This window comes from Lipotes vexillifer, unplaced genomic scaffold (assembly GCF_000442215.2).
Source record: "Lipotes vexillifer unplaced genomic scaffold, Lipotes_vexillifer_v1.1 scaffold4, whole genome shotgun sequence".
NCBI lineage: Eukaryota > Metazoa > Chordata > Mammalia > Artiodactyla > Lipotidae > Lipotes > Lipotes vexillifer.
The window spans coordinates 1,030,205-1,048,413 of NW_006785876.1; the positions used below are offsets into that span (position 1 = coordinate 1,030,205).

The 18,209-nt window shown below is 41.1% G+C and overlaps 1 protein-coding gene across 1 annotated transcript in view; it reads left to right on the forward strand.

Moving 5' to 3' along the window:
* Positions 1-18,209, forward strand: part of DNAH8 (dynein axonemal heavy chain 8) — a 332,081-nt gene that overhangs the window by 256,506 nt on the left and 57,366 nt on the right. Inside the window, exons 82-84 of the mRNA XM_007458310.1 lie at positions 5,320-5,393; positions 8,233-8,385; positions 8,751-8,906. Coding sequence (XP_007458372.1) covers positions 5,320-5,393; positions 8,233-8,385; positions 8,751-8,906 — 383 coding nt within the window. The remainder of the gene's footprint in view (positions 1-5,319; positions 5,394-8,232; positions 8,386-8,750; positions 8,907-18,209) is intronic.

Sequence of the window (18,209 nt, forward strand, 5' to 3'; positions counted from 1 at the left end):
TGGCACAGTGATTGAGAGCCCACCTGCCCATGCAGGGGACCGGGCTTCTTTGTCTGTTCTGGGAGGCTTCCTCATGGCACGTATCAGCTGGGCCTGGGATCCAGGGCCACTGAGCCCACGCGTCCAGAGCCTGTGCTCTGCAACGGGAGAGGCCACAACAGTGAGAGGCCCGCGTACCGCAAAAAATAATAATAATAAAAGGGAACTTCTTCAACCTGATGAGGGCACCTACAAAAACCCACAGCTAACATCTTACTTAATGTTGAAAGACTGAGTATTTTTCCCCAAACATCAGGAGCAAGAGAAGAATGTCTACTTGTACTTCTACTCAGCACTGTATTGGAGGTTTTAGTCAGACCAGAAGAAGAAATAAATGGCATTCACACTGGAAAAGAAGAAGTAAAACCATCTCAATTTGAAGATGACATGATTTTGCATATAGAAAATCCTAAGCAGTCCACCAAAAGACTACTAGGGCTAATAAACAAGTTCAACAAGATTGCAGAACACAAGATCCTATTTTGAAAATCCATTGTTTTTCTACACACTAGGAAGAACAAACCAAAAATTAATATACAAAAAAACCAAAATTTTATATAATTATAAATGCAATTTATATAATTTATAAATTTATATAATTATAAATGCAATTTCATTTACAATATCATAAAAGATACTTAGGAATAAATTTAACAAAGAAGTGCAAAGCTTGTGTGTTGAAAACTACAAAACAGTTGAAAAATTAGATATAATAATGATAATAATGATGATGATAAAAATAGAAAGACATCCCATGTTCATGGATAGAAAGATTTTATTTTTTTATTGTTATTATTATTGTTTTGGCCGTGCTGCCCAACTTGTGGGATTTTACTTCCCTGACCAGGGATTGAGACTGGGCCACGGCAGTGAAAGTGTTGAGTCCTAACCACTGGACTGCCAGGGAATTCCCAGAAGACTGTAAATTGATAAGATGACAGCACTCTCCAAATTGATCTAACAGCTTTAAATTAACTCCCAACAAAATCCCAGCTGCTTGGGCTTCCCTGGTGGCACAGTGGTTGAGAGTCCGCCTGCCGATGCAGGGGACACGGGTTTGTGCCCCAGTCCGGGAAGATCTCACATGCCACGGAGCAGCTGCACCTGTGAGTCATGGCCGCTGAGCCTGCGTGTCCAGAGCCTGTGCTCTGCAGCGGGAGAGGCCACAACAGTGAGAGGCCCACGTACCGCAAAAAAAAAAAAAAAAATCCCAGCTGCCTTTTTTTGGTGGAAATTGACAAGCTGATCCTAAAATTCATATGGAAATACATGGAACCCAGAATAGCCAAAACAACCTTGTAAAAGAAGAACAAAGGTGTAGGACTTCTTGATTTTTAAAACCTACTACAAAGCTACAGTAATCAGACAGAATGGTACTGGCATAAGGATAGACATATATATCAATGGAATAGAATTGGGAGGTCCAGAAATAACCCTCATTTATGGTCAGTTGTTTCTCAACAAGGGTGCCAGACCATTCAATGGAGAAAGGACAGCCTCTTCAACAAACCATGCCAGAAAAACTAATATCTATCAATACTTTCAAAAGAATAAAGTTTGACCTTTATTTCACACCATATACAAAAATTAACTCAAAATTATCAGAGACATAAATGTAAGAGCTAAAACTATCAAACTCTTAGAAGAAAATGTAGGAATAAATCTTTGTGACTGGATTAGGCAATAATTTTCTAGATATGACACTTAAAACATGGGAAACAAAAGAGAAAATTGATAAATTGGACTTAAACAAAATTGAAAACTATTGTACTTCAACGAATACCATCAAGAAAGTGAAAAAGACAACCTATTAATACAATATGAGAGAAAATATTTGCAAATAATATATCTGATAAGGATCTGGTATACAGAATGTAAAAAGAACTTCTTACAATGCAAAAATAAAGAGTCAACCCAGTTAAAAAACGAGCTGTGGATTTGAATAGACATTTCTCCAAAGAAGATATACATATGGCCAATAAGCACATGAAAAGTTACTCAACACCATTAATCATTAGGGAAATGGATATCAAAACTACAGTGAGATACCACTTCATTTCAAGATGGCTATAATCAAAAAGATGGACAATAGCAAGTGTTGACAAGGATGCGGAAAAATTAGAACTTTTTTACATTGCTGATGGAACTGTAAAGTGGTGAAGCTGCTTTGGAAAACAGCCTGGCAGTTCCTCAAAAAGTTAAGCATAGAATTGCAGTAAGACCCAACAATTCTACTCCTAAGTCTATATCTAAGAGAATTGACAACATGTCCACACAAAGGCTTATACATGAATGTTCATAGCAGCATTATTCATACTCGCCAAAAAGTGGAAACAACCCAAATGTCTATCAGCTGATGAATGGATAAACAAAATATAGTACATCTGTATAATGGACTACTACTCAGCCATAAAAAGGAAGAAGTTGTGATGCATGCTACAATATGGATGAACCTTGAAAATATTATGCTAATAGAAGACAGATACAAAAGGTCACATATTGTATAATTCCATTTATATGAAATGTCTAGAATAGAGATAGAAGGTAGATTAGTGGTTGCTAGAGTGGGAGAGGGTGATGGGGACTGCTAATGGATGTGGAGTTTCTTTTTGAGTTGGTGAAAATGATCTGAAATTGGACAGTAGTAATGGTTCCTCAACTCTATGAATATACTAAAAGACATTGAATTGTAGACTTTAAAGGGGTAAGTTTTATGATATGTGAATTATATCTGTTTTTAAAGTTTGAGAAAATATTTATTGAGTATCTACTGAGTGCTATGCACTGTCTACGTGCTGGATAAGCCACCGTGGTATAAGTCCCTTGTGGAGCTGATGTTCTAGTGTTGGGGGAAAACAGACAGTAATTAATTAACAAGTGAGTATATAATATGCTAAAAAGTATATAATATGCTAAGAAAAAGTAGGGTGAGGGGCAGAGTGACGGGGATAGGTATGCTGTACTAGATCAGATGGTCAGGGAAGGCCTTGTTGAGAAGGTGAGGAAGACCTGAGATGTAAGGAATTAAGTCAGTGGAGCATTTGAGGAGACACATTTCAGACAGAGGGAACAGAGGTGAGGCTGGAGTGTGCCTGGGGAGGAGGGAGGAGGCCATTGTGGCTGGAGAAGAGTGAATGAATGGTGGTGAGATCCTAAAACGGTGTGTGTGTGTGTGTGTGTGTGTGTGTGTGTGTAGAACGCGGCAGCAGTGGGAGCCGATTGTGTAGGGTCTTAGAGGTAAGAATTTGAATTGGATTCTGGATTTTGTGCGGAATGAAATGAGAACCCATCGCATGTTTCTGAGCAGAGGATGGACGTAGTCTGATTTAGGATTCGACAGAATTCCTTTGTCTGCTGTGGGAAGAATAACTAGTAGAGAAAAAGAGTGGGAGAGAGGTAACCAGTTAGTAGGTTACTGCAAGAATACAGGCAAGAGGTGATGGACGGAGGAATAAAAGTGTAGATGTCCAGAAGTGGTCAGATTCTGGGTTTGTTTTGAAGGAATGCCTCTAAGTCTCCTCTTGACCACTTACCCAGGTCAAGATAAGAAACTCAGGCCACCTGAACAAAAAGCAGTTCTTCCTTTTAAAAGGTGTATTTCAGAAGAGTTGGAAGGACAGGGGAGATAGATTGTGGTTCATGCTCACATGTTAATACTTTTTGTCCCTATCAAACTTTCCTCCATTGACATACCTAACATTTGTGGGTTCTTCTGAAACAAGAGGGGCTCTATCTCTTTGTACAATTTGGAGGCTCCTCCCTTTCAAGTTCCACCTCTCCTTCCTTCTCCTATTATAGGGTGTGTGGATTCTTCTCAGATGCCCTGGGAGCAGTGCCTGGTTCCCCTTGAGTAGGAGACATTCATGAGGGCTTTGGTGGGAAAATCCAGCTTTGTTCAGTGACCTTTGGACAATTGCAGTTCCCAGTTTTTCAAGCAGTGCTCTGCCATCCTCTCTCAGGCACCCACTGCAGAGTTTCACCCTGTGACCCTGAGTCCACAAATAATCCTAATGCTGCACCCTGCGAACCCTCACAGAATCTCTGGCCGTTAACCCCATGGTGCTATATTTTAAATGGTGTGCGCCCTGGCAACTTCTTCTCTGGTTCCTGGCATACTTCTAACTCCACCCTGTGAATTTCTCTCGTCCTCTGTAACTTCTAAAGTTTCCAAATCAGCCTCATTGTTTGCCCAGCTACAGCAGCCCTTTTTCCTGAGGATTCAGGCTCCTCCGGTAGAGTAGGGCAAAAGCATACACTGCTTCACAATGTCTCCATTGACCTCCTTTCCCTGTGCCTCTAGAGATCTAGAGATCATGCCTCTAAAATTCAAGAAGACCTGGGCCCACAAAGACTTGCTTAAAAGTTAATTTCCAATTCCAGTTTCACAAGCATGATTTAGAGACTTCTGCAATTTAGTGAGTTCATGTGACAGGCACAAGTGTGGTTCTCTGCCTGGAACATCAAATTCACTAATAACCCTATATAGTGTATATTCTGCTGAATTATAATCACACCTCTAATCTTGGAGTGGTCTCCACTTTTTCTTCATGCTCAGTTACAAGATGGTGATTTAATCCTGAGGAGCAGTTATCCCTGAATGTAGCCCTCATGGGGCTGAGCTGCCACAAGTTCCATCTTGGAAAATGGACAAATATGCAAACAAAACCCAAACAGACAGACAGACAAAACAATGAAAACTTGACCTTGTAAAAGAATAAAAAGCCAACTAAGTCTTTACTGAAGCATCTGATAAAACACCAAAAAAATATTCTAATCAAAACACGGAACAGGGAACTCTACTCAGTGCTCTGTGGTGACCTAAATGGGAAGGAAATCTAAAAAAGAGTGGGTATATGTATATGTATAACTGATTCACTTTGCTGTACAGCAGAAACCAACACAACATTGTAAAGCAACTATACTCCCAATATAATTTAAAATTTTAGCAAAACTCAAAAATCCTCTTTCCCACTTAATGCCTATGATAGCATTATAGCTGCCTCTCCCCCATCAATCTATCTCCTCGTTATCTCCAAAGACCCCAGAACTCTCTAAAAGACCTGCCTTGTGCCTTTTGTCTCTCTTTCCTTGTTCTTCCTGTTCCAATTTCTGCTCCATTCATTTCTCTCATCAACACAACTGAAAGCCAGACTTGTTTGAATAACAAAGTCTTCTTAGAAGCCACGGAGGAGGGAGGCTATGACCATTCAGAAATTAATTTTTTGTCCCAATCCTGTTATAAAATTGATGTTTTATCATAGTGATCCTTCTGTGTTACAGAATGCAGAACTATCTCAATGGGGCAAGGACAAGAAGTACATGCTCGAAAGCTGATTCAGATGTCAATGCAGCAGGTATGTAGCAATGGACAACTACTCTTCATGCAACATTCTTGATATTATTCCTCTGGCCATCTGGTCTACTGAGGACCAGCACAGTGATGGGTAAAGCATTCTACCTGTGATGCTCAATCATTATTTTTCATTTTTATTTATGTATATAGAGTCAACCTTTGATTTCCTACAAATTTTAAACCTCCAGCTAGTTTGCTCCTGACATCCCCACAAAATACTTGTTCCATTTTTTTTTTTTTTTTTTTGCAGTACGCGGGCCTCTCACTGTTGTGGCCTCTCCCGTTGCGGGGCCCAGGCGCCATGGCTCAGAGGCCTAGCCACTCCGCGGCATGTGGGATCTTCCCAGACCGGGCGGGCCTCTCACTGTTGTGGCCTCTCCCGTTGCGGAGCACAGGCTCCGGATGCACAGGCTCAGCGGCCACGGCTCACGGGCCGAGCCGCTCTGCGGCATGTGGGATCTTTCCAGACCAGGGCACGAACCCGCGTCCCCTGCATCGACAGGCGGACTCTCAACCACTGTGCCACCAGGGAAGCCCACTTGTTCCATTCTTTATAGTATATGCTCCATTTTATTTTCACTAAATATTTTTTGATAATTTGGCAGCCACACTTTCTGGTTCCTAAAGGATGCAGTTCTAGCAGTCTTGGAATGTGATGTTCAATATTAATATATAGTGCTTAAGAAGTGACAGATTGAGATAGTCAAATTTCAATTTTCAGTTAAAGTGAGACTTTCATTTTTCATTAATGGATAGTTTCAGGCAAATAAGAAATGTTTGAGGGTGTTATGTTTAAATATTGATAATGGTTTTTATTGAAAATTGCAAGCTGGATGGAATGTTGAGAACTATTTTTCATCACACCTAATAAATACACAGGTCATTAATTTTCTAGAAATGGTTGGTAGATAGCAATTTCAGCAGCAATAAGAAATTGCGCCATTTATAAAAATAAAATAAGATCTCGGTTTATTTTTAAGCTTTTGATCTCATAACGTCTGTAGCAACTGTGGTGCAGCTTTTCCCTGGGAATTAATGACTGGAGAGGGCTAATGAGCTAAAACACTGCTTGGTTCATCAAAGTTTCAGGCTAGTCATTAATTCTCAAGTGCGCCAAGACTTAATCTTTACCACTTAATTAAATTCAATAATATATTGTATTTAATTTATATATATTGAAGAAATTATATATAATTATTTTTACTCAGATCAAATAATTCACTCTATTGAGTGATTTGACAGTTTGACTTTGGGCCTTAAATAAGTTCTTTAGTTTCCATGAGTGAGAAACTTCTAAATTTGGTACAGCATTCACATTAACCCTCTTTGGAATATTAGCTTTTATAACTTCCAAGTTCTGTGTCTTAAGGTAGGATAAATATTGATAATAATGGCATTATCAAACAAACAAACAAACAACAATAACCCATGAATAGGTACAGCCACACTGCCACTTGAAAGATTTAGGATAAAGCTGACACTGTGGAATGCACAGCAGGGAATCAGAGAGTAACTGGATCCATGATGACACAAACCAACCATGAAGTCCATCTTGGTCTAGACACACCAGTTGTCTAGACCAACAAGTCCCCTTTGCTGCTTAAGCCAGTCTGAGTTCTGTTTTCTCTTGCAGTAGAAGGCGTATATACAGGCCTTACCACATATACACTAAGCTCAATGATTTGTAGCTGTATTTATCTGATCTCATTATATAAGTATATCAAGATATTGTCTGGCTAGTAAACTGTGTTCTTATAGAACTGTGACGGTCATGTGAATTACATTGTTAAAGAAGGTTTTATCAAGTATTTAGATAGTGCTTAGAAAGTTTTGTGGTTTCAGGAATATCTGGGAGGAGTGATGGCAAAGAATAAGGTTTAATATTATGGTAGCAAATGTCACCAAATGTATTTTATTGCCTCTGGTCAAATAAAATTTGTATTTTAAGTCAGGAGAAGAAAACGTAAGCATAAAATTCTCTCTCTCTGCTCATTTGGGCCTCCTCCCTCCCCTTTTAGTGTACAATGTGCATCATGCATTAACCAGACCTCCTCAAAGGTGGGAATGCCTGCTCGAATGCAAAGATCAATTTTTTTTCCCTTTCTTCTGACGCTAGCCAGGTAACTTCTTAAAAGATTAGCATGCTTTTCCAACTCTGCAGGGAGTCATGGTGACTTGTTGCTGGCTTTGTATGTGTACCTGGACTGTGTATCTTTGGTGAACCTCATGTGAAATGTCAGTATGTCATTTTGATGTATGATCCTTTGTCTCGAAAATGTATATGACTCTGCCTTTGACTAGTAACAGGCAAGACAGGTCTCAGAGCTTCTGTCTCCCAGGCTATAATCCTCAGTTTGGCTCAAATAAAATTCTCTCTTTTCTTCCTAACTTGATTGTTAATGAATTTTCGTCGACACCTCCAACTTTCATGAGGTAATGTGTATCTCTCTTTGTGTTTCAGGGTGAGTCCCTTCTGATTTACCTTAGGCAGGACAATTTAAGTTACAAATTCCAAAATACCCATTCCCACCATTAGATGGTGCACACACTGTACCTAAACAAGTCTGACTTCAAATTTTAACTTTTGTTCCCTTCTAAACCAGGGGTGGCAGGATACAATCATTTTGAACCCACTTGATTCCAAGTAACCAGCTTCACAACTAACAGAAAAAAGAAGATTGTATTGACATATAACAATTTCATTAAAATATATGTGCTCAAAACAGAGTATTCTTATGCCCTGAGTAAAAGTTTCAAAAAATTTGCTTGTATGTTTTGTTTTATTAAAGTCATAGCAAAAAAGTTATAAGGAATTAATATGAAATCATTTTTGAATACAGGGTGGCTGGGTATTACTGCAGAATTGTCACCTTGGCCTAGAATTCATGGAAGAATTGCTAGAGACATTAACTACCACTGATGCCAGCGATGACACTTTCCGAGTGTGGATAACTACCGAGCCCCACAATCGGTTTCCCATTACATTGCTTCAGGTTTGTTACTGTGAGATAAGTGTCCTTTCCTTTAGAGTTATACAAATAAAGATGGCACAACTGTGATTATGGAAAGATGGCAAACGTAACAGGCCTTTCTGGTCCAGTAGAGGCTGCGTTGCAAAATCTTATGCCATTATCGTCAAAATCTTGACTATAATTATCAAGATTATATGGTAAAGATTCCCACAGAAGAGTTATAAGACTCTATTAATTTATTGGGTTTTAGGTCTGATCAATGTAAGTAGCTTACACGGCGCCCATTTATGTACCATAAGCATATTGTTGGCTGATGTGTTGTAATTTCTATTTTATTCTTCACAGTAATTTATAGAAACAAAACTACTATTTGCTTTTTACGACAGACTTCTCTCAAATTCACTAATGAGCCACCCCAAGGCGTTCGCGCAGGTTTGAAAAGAACATTTGCTGGAATTAATCAAGACCTTCTGGATATCAGTAATTTACCCATGTGGAAGCCAATGCTTTACACTGTAGCATTTTTACACTCCACTGTGCAGGTAACTTCTGAGAGCAGTTTGCACATTTAGAGGATGCTAATGATGTTACGTTTGCCTCTCTGCTGCACTGTCTGCTCTCCTCACCTTGCTTTCTTTTTCCTTCATGGCACTTTTCCCCATCTGGCACAGGACATGCATATTTGTTTATATACTTATGTGTCCTCCTGCCCCCACTCCCCCACCTTGGCCCCTAGAGTATAAGATTCTCCAGGGCAATGACTTTGTTCTTTTGTAACTGCTGGGTCTCCCCCTGTGACAGCAGCAGCTGGGGCATTGCCAGAGCTCAATAAATATTTGTGGGGTGAACAAACGGATTACTGTGATAGGAGCTTGGTCTTGAAAGTGCCTGTGCTGGCCAGGAATGTTATGTACACCATCTCATGTAATACTAACAGCCACCTTTCAAGGTAGGATTTATCACCATCTTACAAGTGAGGAAATTGAGACTCAGAGAGGTTAAATTCCTTCCTAAACAGTAGATCTAGGAGTCAAGCCCCACGCTGTCTGCCCTGGATATAAGTGTGTTTCAACCCTCCTCCCACCGGTGACAGAAGTGGTGGTGTTGGGAAGAGGAGTCACAAGGGTCACCTGTCTTCTTCATATGTTTGCTCTTTGCTTTTACTGTGTACTTATATAGTCATTTAATAATTTTATGGCTGCCCAGCAACATCTCTATGGGATTATTTTCATTTTGTTATTGCTTTGTTCTATATTTGAATTTTGTTCTGTATTTGAAAGCTGTATAATTTTAATGTACTTGATTCACTCTTTGATTTCAGAGAGAGATAAAGGGACTCCTTTAACTCTTTCCTACATTTCTTCTTTCCCTGAGGTTGGGGTGAGGACAAAATGAATCAACTGGTTTAAACCAGGAGTCATGGTTCAGCTGTGCACAGCAGCCGGCAGAGCTTGGCCTCATCTCTACCCACCCTGCCCAAAGGTGGAGGGGAATTTGGTGTCCACCCCAGAAAATACTGGGCGTGTTTACCCGTAGGTTCCTTGGCCCCACCACTTTACCAGGTTTCATGCTGCCCAACAGAGAGGGCTGTTTAGAGGGGACAGCTGGTGTTTATCTGTCCCCCAACTCTGAGAGACTTAAAATCAGGTTAAATGCTTAGCGGTTGGTTATTTTTGCTAAGTTCCATTGTGGCCTTTGGATTGATTGTAAAGTACAGCTTTCAAGTCACTGAAGCTGATTTCATATATTCTTATCTGGGAATTGTTGGGTTTGCTAGGCCTTATCACACTCTAATACAAATATTGCTTTACACTCTGTTATTTAAAGCCCAATTCACAAATAATAAATTTTATGATTCTTTTCCTAGTAGTGATGATTCAACTCTTCCACTGTGCTTATCACGGACAGATGACTGGGGGGTATTTTCCATATGGTCAACATGGCGATCTGTGTTTTTAGTGGCCATTATCCAAGGGTTAAAAAGAAGAACAGGACCCATGGGCCAGTCATGGGGCCGAAGTGTGCTTGCACTTAAAGTGGCTTGTATTTGGGTTAAAAAAGAAAAAACTCTCCAGTGCTAAGGCCGTGAAGCCAACAGTGGCATGTCTATGAAAAAAAAGGTTGTGAAGATCTCTTAAAATCCAATCATAGTGTGTTAGAAAGAGCACTTCATGGAGAGTCAGGAAGCCTGGAGTTTAGACTTGTTGTGACATCAATTAGCTATGTAAGGTTGGTCAAGTTACGTCCCTCTCGAGGCTTCTGTTTCCCCATCTGTATGTTTAGAGGCAGAAGAAGGTGATCTTTCAAGATTTTTCCCATTTCTAACATTCTGTTGTCCACTTCTATGACTATACAAGGAGTGCAGATAATTCAAGCATTTTTCCCTCGGTTCTAGTTTTATCAATTTCAGAAATGTTTACTGTGATATTGCCTAAACATATTCTTTTCTTGGTTAGGATAAAGCCAGCTTGATAGAAAAATCTGGAATTCTTTAGGAGCTTGTGGTCCTGGGTCAGCACCATCTGCATCACCTGGGGACTTGTAAGAGATGAATTTCAGGCCCCACCCAGACCTACTGAATCAGAATCTGCATTGTAATAAGATGCCCAAGTGATTCGTGTGCACATTAGAGTTTAACACACAACTGTTACAGGAAGGACTGTTCTGAATAGACAGATTGTGGCTTATATTTTTCTAATGTTGGATATAATAGTCAAGTACCTGATTTTCTTTTTTTAACATCTTCATTGGAGTATAATTGCTTTACAATGGTGTGTTAGTTTCTGCTGTATAACAAAGTGAATCAGCTATACGTATACATATATCGCCATATCCCCTCCCTCTTGCATCTCTCTCCCACCCTCCCTATCCCACCCCTCTAGGTGGACACAAAGCACCGAGCTGATCTCCCTGTGCTATGCGGCTGCTTCCCACTAGCTATCTACTTTACGTTTGGTAGTGTATATATGTCCATGCCTCTCTCTCCCTTTGTCACAGCTTGCCCTTCCCCCTCCCCATATCCTCAAGTCCATTCTCTAGTAGGTCTGTGTCTTTATTCCTGTCTTACCCCTAGGTTCTTCATGACATTATTTTTTCTTAAATTCCATATATATGTGTTAGCTTACGGTATTTGCCTTTCTCTTTCTGACTTACTTCACTCTGTATGACAGACTCTAGGTCTATCCACCTCATTACAAATAGCTCAATTTCGTTTCTTTTTATGGCTGAGTAATATTCCATTGTATATATGTGCCACATCTTTATTCATTCATATGTTGTTGGACACTTAGGTTGCTTCCACATCCTGGCTATTGTAAATAGTGCTTCAATGAACATTGTGGTACATGTCTGTTTTCGAATTATGATTTTCTCAGGGTATATGCCCAATAGTGGGATTGCTGGGTCGTATGGTAGTTCTATTTTCAGTTTTTTAAGGAACCTACAAACTGTTCTCCATAGTGACTGTATCAATTTACATTCCCACCAACAGTGCAAGAGGGTTCCCTTTTCTCCACACCCTCTCCAGCATTTATTGTTTCTAGATTTTTTGATGATGGCCATTCTGACCAGTGTGAGGTGATATCTCATTGTAGTTTTGATTTGCATTTCTCTAATGATTAGTGATGTTGACCATCCTTTCATGTGTTTGTTGGCAATCTGTATATCTTCTTGGGAGAAATATCTATTTAGGTCTTCTGCCCATTTTTGGATTGGACTGTTTGTTTTTTTGATATTGAGCTGCCTGAGCTGCTTGTATATTTTAGAGATTAATCCTTGGTCAGTTGCTTCATTTGCAAATATTTTCTCCCATTCTGAGGGTTGTCTTTTGGTCTTGTTTATGGTTTCCTTTGCTGTGCAAAGCTTTTAAGTTTCATTAGGTCCCATTTGTTTATTTTTGTTTTTATTTCCATTTCTCTAGAAGATGAGTCAAAAAGGATCTTGCTGTGACTTATGTCATAGAGTGTTCTGCCTGTGTTTTCCTATAAGAGTTTTATAGTGTCTGACCTTACATTTAGGTCTTTAATCCATTTTGAGTTTATTTTTGTGTATCGTGTTAGGGAGTGTTCTAATTTAATTCTTTTGCGTGTAGCTGTCCAGTTTTCCCAGCACCACTTATTGAAGAGGCTGTCTTTTCTCCATTGTTTATTCTTGCCTCATTTATCAAAGATAAGGTGGGTTTATCTCTGGGTTTTCTATCCTGTTCCACTGATCTATATTTCCATTTTTGTGCCAGTACCATACTGTCTTGATTACTGTAGCTTTGTAGTATAGTCTGAAGTCAGGGAGCCTGATTCCTCCAGCTCTGTTTTTCTTTCTCAAGATTGCTTTGGCTATTCGGGGTCTTTTGTGTTTCCATTCAAATTGTGAAATTCTTTGTTCTAGTTCTGTGAAAAATGCCATTGGTAGTTTGATAGGGATTGCATTGAATCTGTAGATTGCTTTGGGTAGTAGAGTCATTTTCACAATGTTGATTCTTCCAATCCAGGAACATGGTATATCTCTCCATCTATTTGTATCATCTAATTTCTTTCATCAGTGTCTTATAGTTTTCTGCATACAAGTCTTTTCCTGATTCGTTAATCGATGAACTGATTCCTCCAAATTTACCCAGATATCCCTTGCTTTATACAAACACGATGTATATACTTTTGTCCGTGCAGAGATTGAAAAAAAGAAGAGGGAATAGGTTCATGTCACATAATATGAAGCTTCTGGGCTGGGGAGAGTGTTGCCAAAACTCGGCCCCTGTTCACCCTTGCTGAGTAGAAATGCGGAGACAGAGTTTTGGGTGAAGTAGAAAAGAATAGCTTTATTGCTTTGCCAGGCAGAGGGGACCACAGCAGGCTAATGCCCTCAAAACTGTGTGTACCACCCTGGAGGGGGTAGTGAGGAGTCTTACAGTGTTCAAGGAACAGGGCATGGTCAGCTCGTGCGCATTCTTCTGATTGGTTTGGTGGTGCAGTAATTGGGAGTCTGCACCATCAGTCGTTTGGTTCCAGCTGGTCTGGGGTCTATGTTCTTGTGGGCAGCATACAGTTAACTTCTTCCACCTGGTGGGGGTTTCAGTATCTGTAAAACAGCTCAAAGGACATGGCTCAGAATGTTATCTATAGTCCTTGAGGAAGAAATAAGGGTCCTTGACTTTGTTTAATGACTAAAGTATTATTATTTGGTCTTGTTTTTTCTTTTCTTTTTGTATTTTCTCACGTCTCTGATTAAATTTATTCTTTGACTGAAGTTTTTCTACAGACAATAGGCAGGCAGAGGACATGGGTGGAGGGTTCTATCCTGGGAAGGCCTCAGAGGTTCCTGCTCGGTTACAAGGGGTTCATGCTGGAATCCATAACACATGAGAATGCAGGACCTAGTGGTAAAATAGCCAACCCCTGCCTGCCCTCCAATGTGTTTCTCTTACTGAATCAAAGTTTGGCATCATGCCATCAACTCACTCCAGCTCAAGAGCATCACGTGTTATGCGGACCCTACTCTTGTTGCAGAGGACAAAATGAGCATCCCTCCTCTCCTATAAGAAGGGGAAGTAGATTTGGCTGGTCAAGGACAATCTTGGGTAGAAGAGTGGTGGAGGGTGTCTTGGGATGGGAGCAGGATTACCCAGTAGAAGGGGGTGTGCTGCCATGGGAACCTGCATAGTTGCACCAGCCACTTCTGCACTAAGCTCTGCTTGCTTCCTACTCCCCCTGGCTTCCATCCCCTCTCCTCCAGGAACTCGACATTCACGTTGGCCAGGAGGTTACTGCAGCAGCGGCCGCTCTTGCTGCAGTTGGCTGATGTCTCTGCCTCGGCCAGCCAGCCCTCCTGCCCTCCCCATGGGTGCCTTTCATCCCCAGCACCGTGGGGCATGCCTCCGCTTATTTGGCCACTACTTCCTGAGAACGTTTCCCGCATCCTCTTTTATTTATTTATTTATTTATGGCTGTGTTGGGTCTTTGCTGCTGCATGCGGGCCCTCTCTAGTTACAGCAAGTGGGGCCCACTCTTTGCTGCACTGTGCGGGCCCCTCACTGCAGCAGCTTCCATTGTTGCTAAGCACGGGCTCTAGGTGCGTGGGTTTCAGCAGCTGTGGCACATGGGCTCAGTAGTTGTGGCTCACGGGCTCTAGAGCGCAGGCTTAGTAATTGTGGCTCATGGGCCCAGTTGCTCTGCAGCATGCGGGATCCTCCCAGACCAGGGCTCGAACCCATGTCCCCTGCACTGGCAGGTGGATTCTCAACCGCTGCACCACCAGGGAAGTCCTCCCGCATCCTCTCGAAGATGGCTCTAGGGGGAAACTTCCCTCTGGCCTCAATATTCTCTCTCTACATTTTGCCAGAAACTCCAGTGTAGCACTGTTATGGCCTTCAGAGCAAGCCCACACTCAACCTTCAGGATTTTAATTTTAAATATACCTTCCTCCAAAGTCTTGGTCTTCTGAAATTCAACAATTCCTCTTCAACAATTCCATTTGTAGTCTCCTCCCAGCACCTCCTGCAGGTCACAATAATGTTTCCTGTTTTGTTCCTATTGATAGTCAATATACTGCCCCTTGTAGTGCAGCACATTGGACCCGTGAGCATCTTAAGCAGTGGTCCTCAGCCATTGCCTGGGCCCCAGGATCCCCTGGAGGAGGCATCGGGGTGAAGAGCTCAGACCGTTTAAAAACTTCCCAAGTGATTCTAATATGCAGTGAGAGTGGAGAATAACTCCCCAAAAGCCACTGCCCTTAAGGGAGGTGTCTTCAGTCATTTTCATGACCTTTTCATGGTTTGGATATTTCTCCCCCTCACCTTGGCTCACCCACATTGAAGCCCACATTTGGGACTTTTCTTATGGCTTATACACAGCTTTGTGAGGTTTACTGCGAGGATCTTTGATTAGGAGTTCTAAGGGCCTGCAATGGCAGTTGCAAACTTGGAAATTTTACCATGGCTCTTAAAATATTTGTTTAATATTTAATAAAAATGGCCATATCTATGGGGCTCAGAGACTACCACTGTTAACAGTTCCTCATTCAGAAAAGTGTTTACTTCTCTGACTTTTTTTTTTTTTTTTTTTTTTGGCGGTACATGGGCCTCTCACCGCTGTGGCCTCTCCCGTTGCAGAGCACGGGCTCCGGACGCGCAGGCTCAGCGGCCATGGCTCACGGGCCCAGCCGCTCCACGACACTTGGGATCCTCCTGGACCGGGGCACGAACCCGTGTCCCCTGCATCAGCAGGCGGACTCCCAACCACTGCACCACCAGGGAAGCCCCTCTGACATATTTTTTAGGTTTAAGCCTTGACAAACACTCCCTTCAAATTTAATACTGTTTATAACAGTTCTCCCTTTGGGGAGGTGTGATTATAAAGTTCTTAGTGCAAATCTCTTCAAAATAATTACAGTAACATGATACAGATTTTTAAGATCTTTTACACGTACCTCTGTAGTGTTTCCCAGTGGTTCTGACCATTTCTGTTAATTATTTTTACCTATTCAAGTTTCCCTTATATTGTCTAGTATAGATTGCATTTTTCATCTTATGTTAACTCCAGTTATTAAATAAATAGGTGTGATGCTCCAAAGAGAGCTTTGTTTTAAAGATGGGACTGAAGTGAATCTGTGCTGGACTGTGGGGGGGGGCGGGGATCATTGGACTGAGGTAGATTCTAACATAAAACTGGAAATAGCTTTGACATCATTAAAATGATGACTCCATTGAACAGCTTCTCTTCTAAGTGTTCTAAGAAGTATTCCAAGTTTTCCATATTTCACTAGTAGTTGTGTTTTATATATTCTTTGGAATAAAAAGAAGGAAGCTTATTGGTTCAATCTAGTAGGGAGTAGACTAGTCTTCCTGAAATCATCACTCTCCAACTTAATAATGGATAGTAACTCCCTTCTGTTGAGTCAGGTTTTAGCTCTTTCTCCTGACATCAAATCTGTCTGTGTTTCATCCCTGAATCATCACGTGGGGATGTAGTTCCAGCTACTCACCAGAGGTTGTCCTCTGCTGCAGTGGCACAGTCGTGCAGCCTCCTTCTGGATGAGTCGTGAACTTTGCATTCCTGTCTTTGCTGCTGACCTTTGCTAAGCCAGGGATTCTTTTCTCCCTTCTTTTCAAAGACCAACTTCAGTTTCATTCTTCCCAAGAGCCCTTGATTGAATGTCTTCTTCAAGCTTATCACCTGTGAAATTTTGACAGTTAATTATATTTAGTACCCTGTTGTCCTTTCCCGTTTTGTCTTATTTTCTCAACTAGATTAAAACTTCTTGAAAATACACTGATTCTAATATTTTTCTATTATTGGACTCATCCTAATATTTTTCTAAACATAAGACTCATCCTATAGTTTCAAAAATACTAATTGGATTGGAGAGATTCAATATGCAAAATATTCCAAATTCTAGCAAACTCCTCTGTTTTTGAGCTTCCAAATGAGGTCTTAGGTCCCAGTGGTTTGAGTCTACCCTGATATTATTCCAAGATGATACTTAGGGGTTGTTTTTTTCTTTATTGTCACTTACAGGGGTCAGTGAGTTAAAAAAAAAAATATAGCAAGAAAGTGAAATGACCTCATTTGTGAAAGAAAAGACACCACATTTTGTCTTTTTTTCTAAAAGGAGTTAAACAGTTTATGACTTTAGTGAACCAACCTAAAAACTGAACATTTTAAATAAAAATTGATAGTAAGTAACATAAAATGAAGCAAACCTCAGCATTAGGGCAATTTTCAAAGATCACATTTTAAGGAGCAACTGAATTGCAGTTGCTCAGTGCATGTAAACGGGAGTGTTTTCACAAAGCCAATTTAAGCAGCTTCAGTAATTGGAAAGAAAGAATTGTTCTTCATTCAGTCTCCTACCTAATTGAACAGTAAATTTTAAAAACTAAGTCAAAACAGGTAAAACTGTTTAGAGTTGATTTTCTTTTTATAAACAATGGGAAAACATTTGTGTTTGGTTCGTAAGTGGTTAGCATTCTTCTCTTTGAAGCCCTCAAGGTGGAAGAAATCCCAGAGCCTCAAGTGTTAGCTGAACGCATTTTCATGTTAGTACCCCATAGACCCTCCAGGCCCCTCTCGCTCCTAGAGCAACCTGGAGGAGGCTCACCTCAGTGCTTATTGGGACCCACGCAAGAAATTCAAAACCACACGTCAGCTTCCTAATTGACCCTCCGGAGAGTGAGAGAGAGTGCCTTTCGTGCTGATAATAATCAACTCACATGTTTGTTTATTAGACAACCATGATCCTTCTCCCGAGGCGCAGGTACAAAAGGGGAGACAAACATGGGAGATATGTCTCCTCCTGTCAAGGCCTCCTCCTGACCCCGTGGCTCCTCCTAATCTTCTCTGTGTTCAAGGTGGAAGACGGTTCTTCACAGCTCCTGAGTTTACAAACCTCTCTAGTTTAAGTTCTGACTAAGACAAACTCTGAATATCTGTTCTGAACTCTAAATCCAAATTCCTGGGAGAAGGGATATTGCTGGCTCTTCTTAGGCTGGTTGTTCACCTTTGGTCTAATTAGCTAAGGAGTGGGGAGTCACGCCATGCAAATGTCCAACACCTGACAGCCTTACCTAAAAAAGAACAGCTATAGAAATAACGCTAGTAGTTGACATTTGTTGTTGTTGTTGTTGTTGTTGTTGTTGTTTTGCGGTACGCGGGCCTCTCGCTGTTGTGGCCTCTCCCGTTGCAGAGCACAGGCTCCGGACGTGCAGGCTCAACGGCCATGGCTCACGGGCCCACCCGCTCCGTGGCATGTGGGGTCTTCCCGGACCGGGGCACAAACCCGTGTCCCCTGCATCGGCAGGTGGACTCTCAACCACTGTGCCACCAGGGAAGCCAAGTAGTTGACATTTTTAAGGGTTG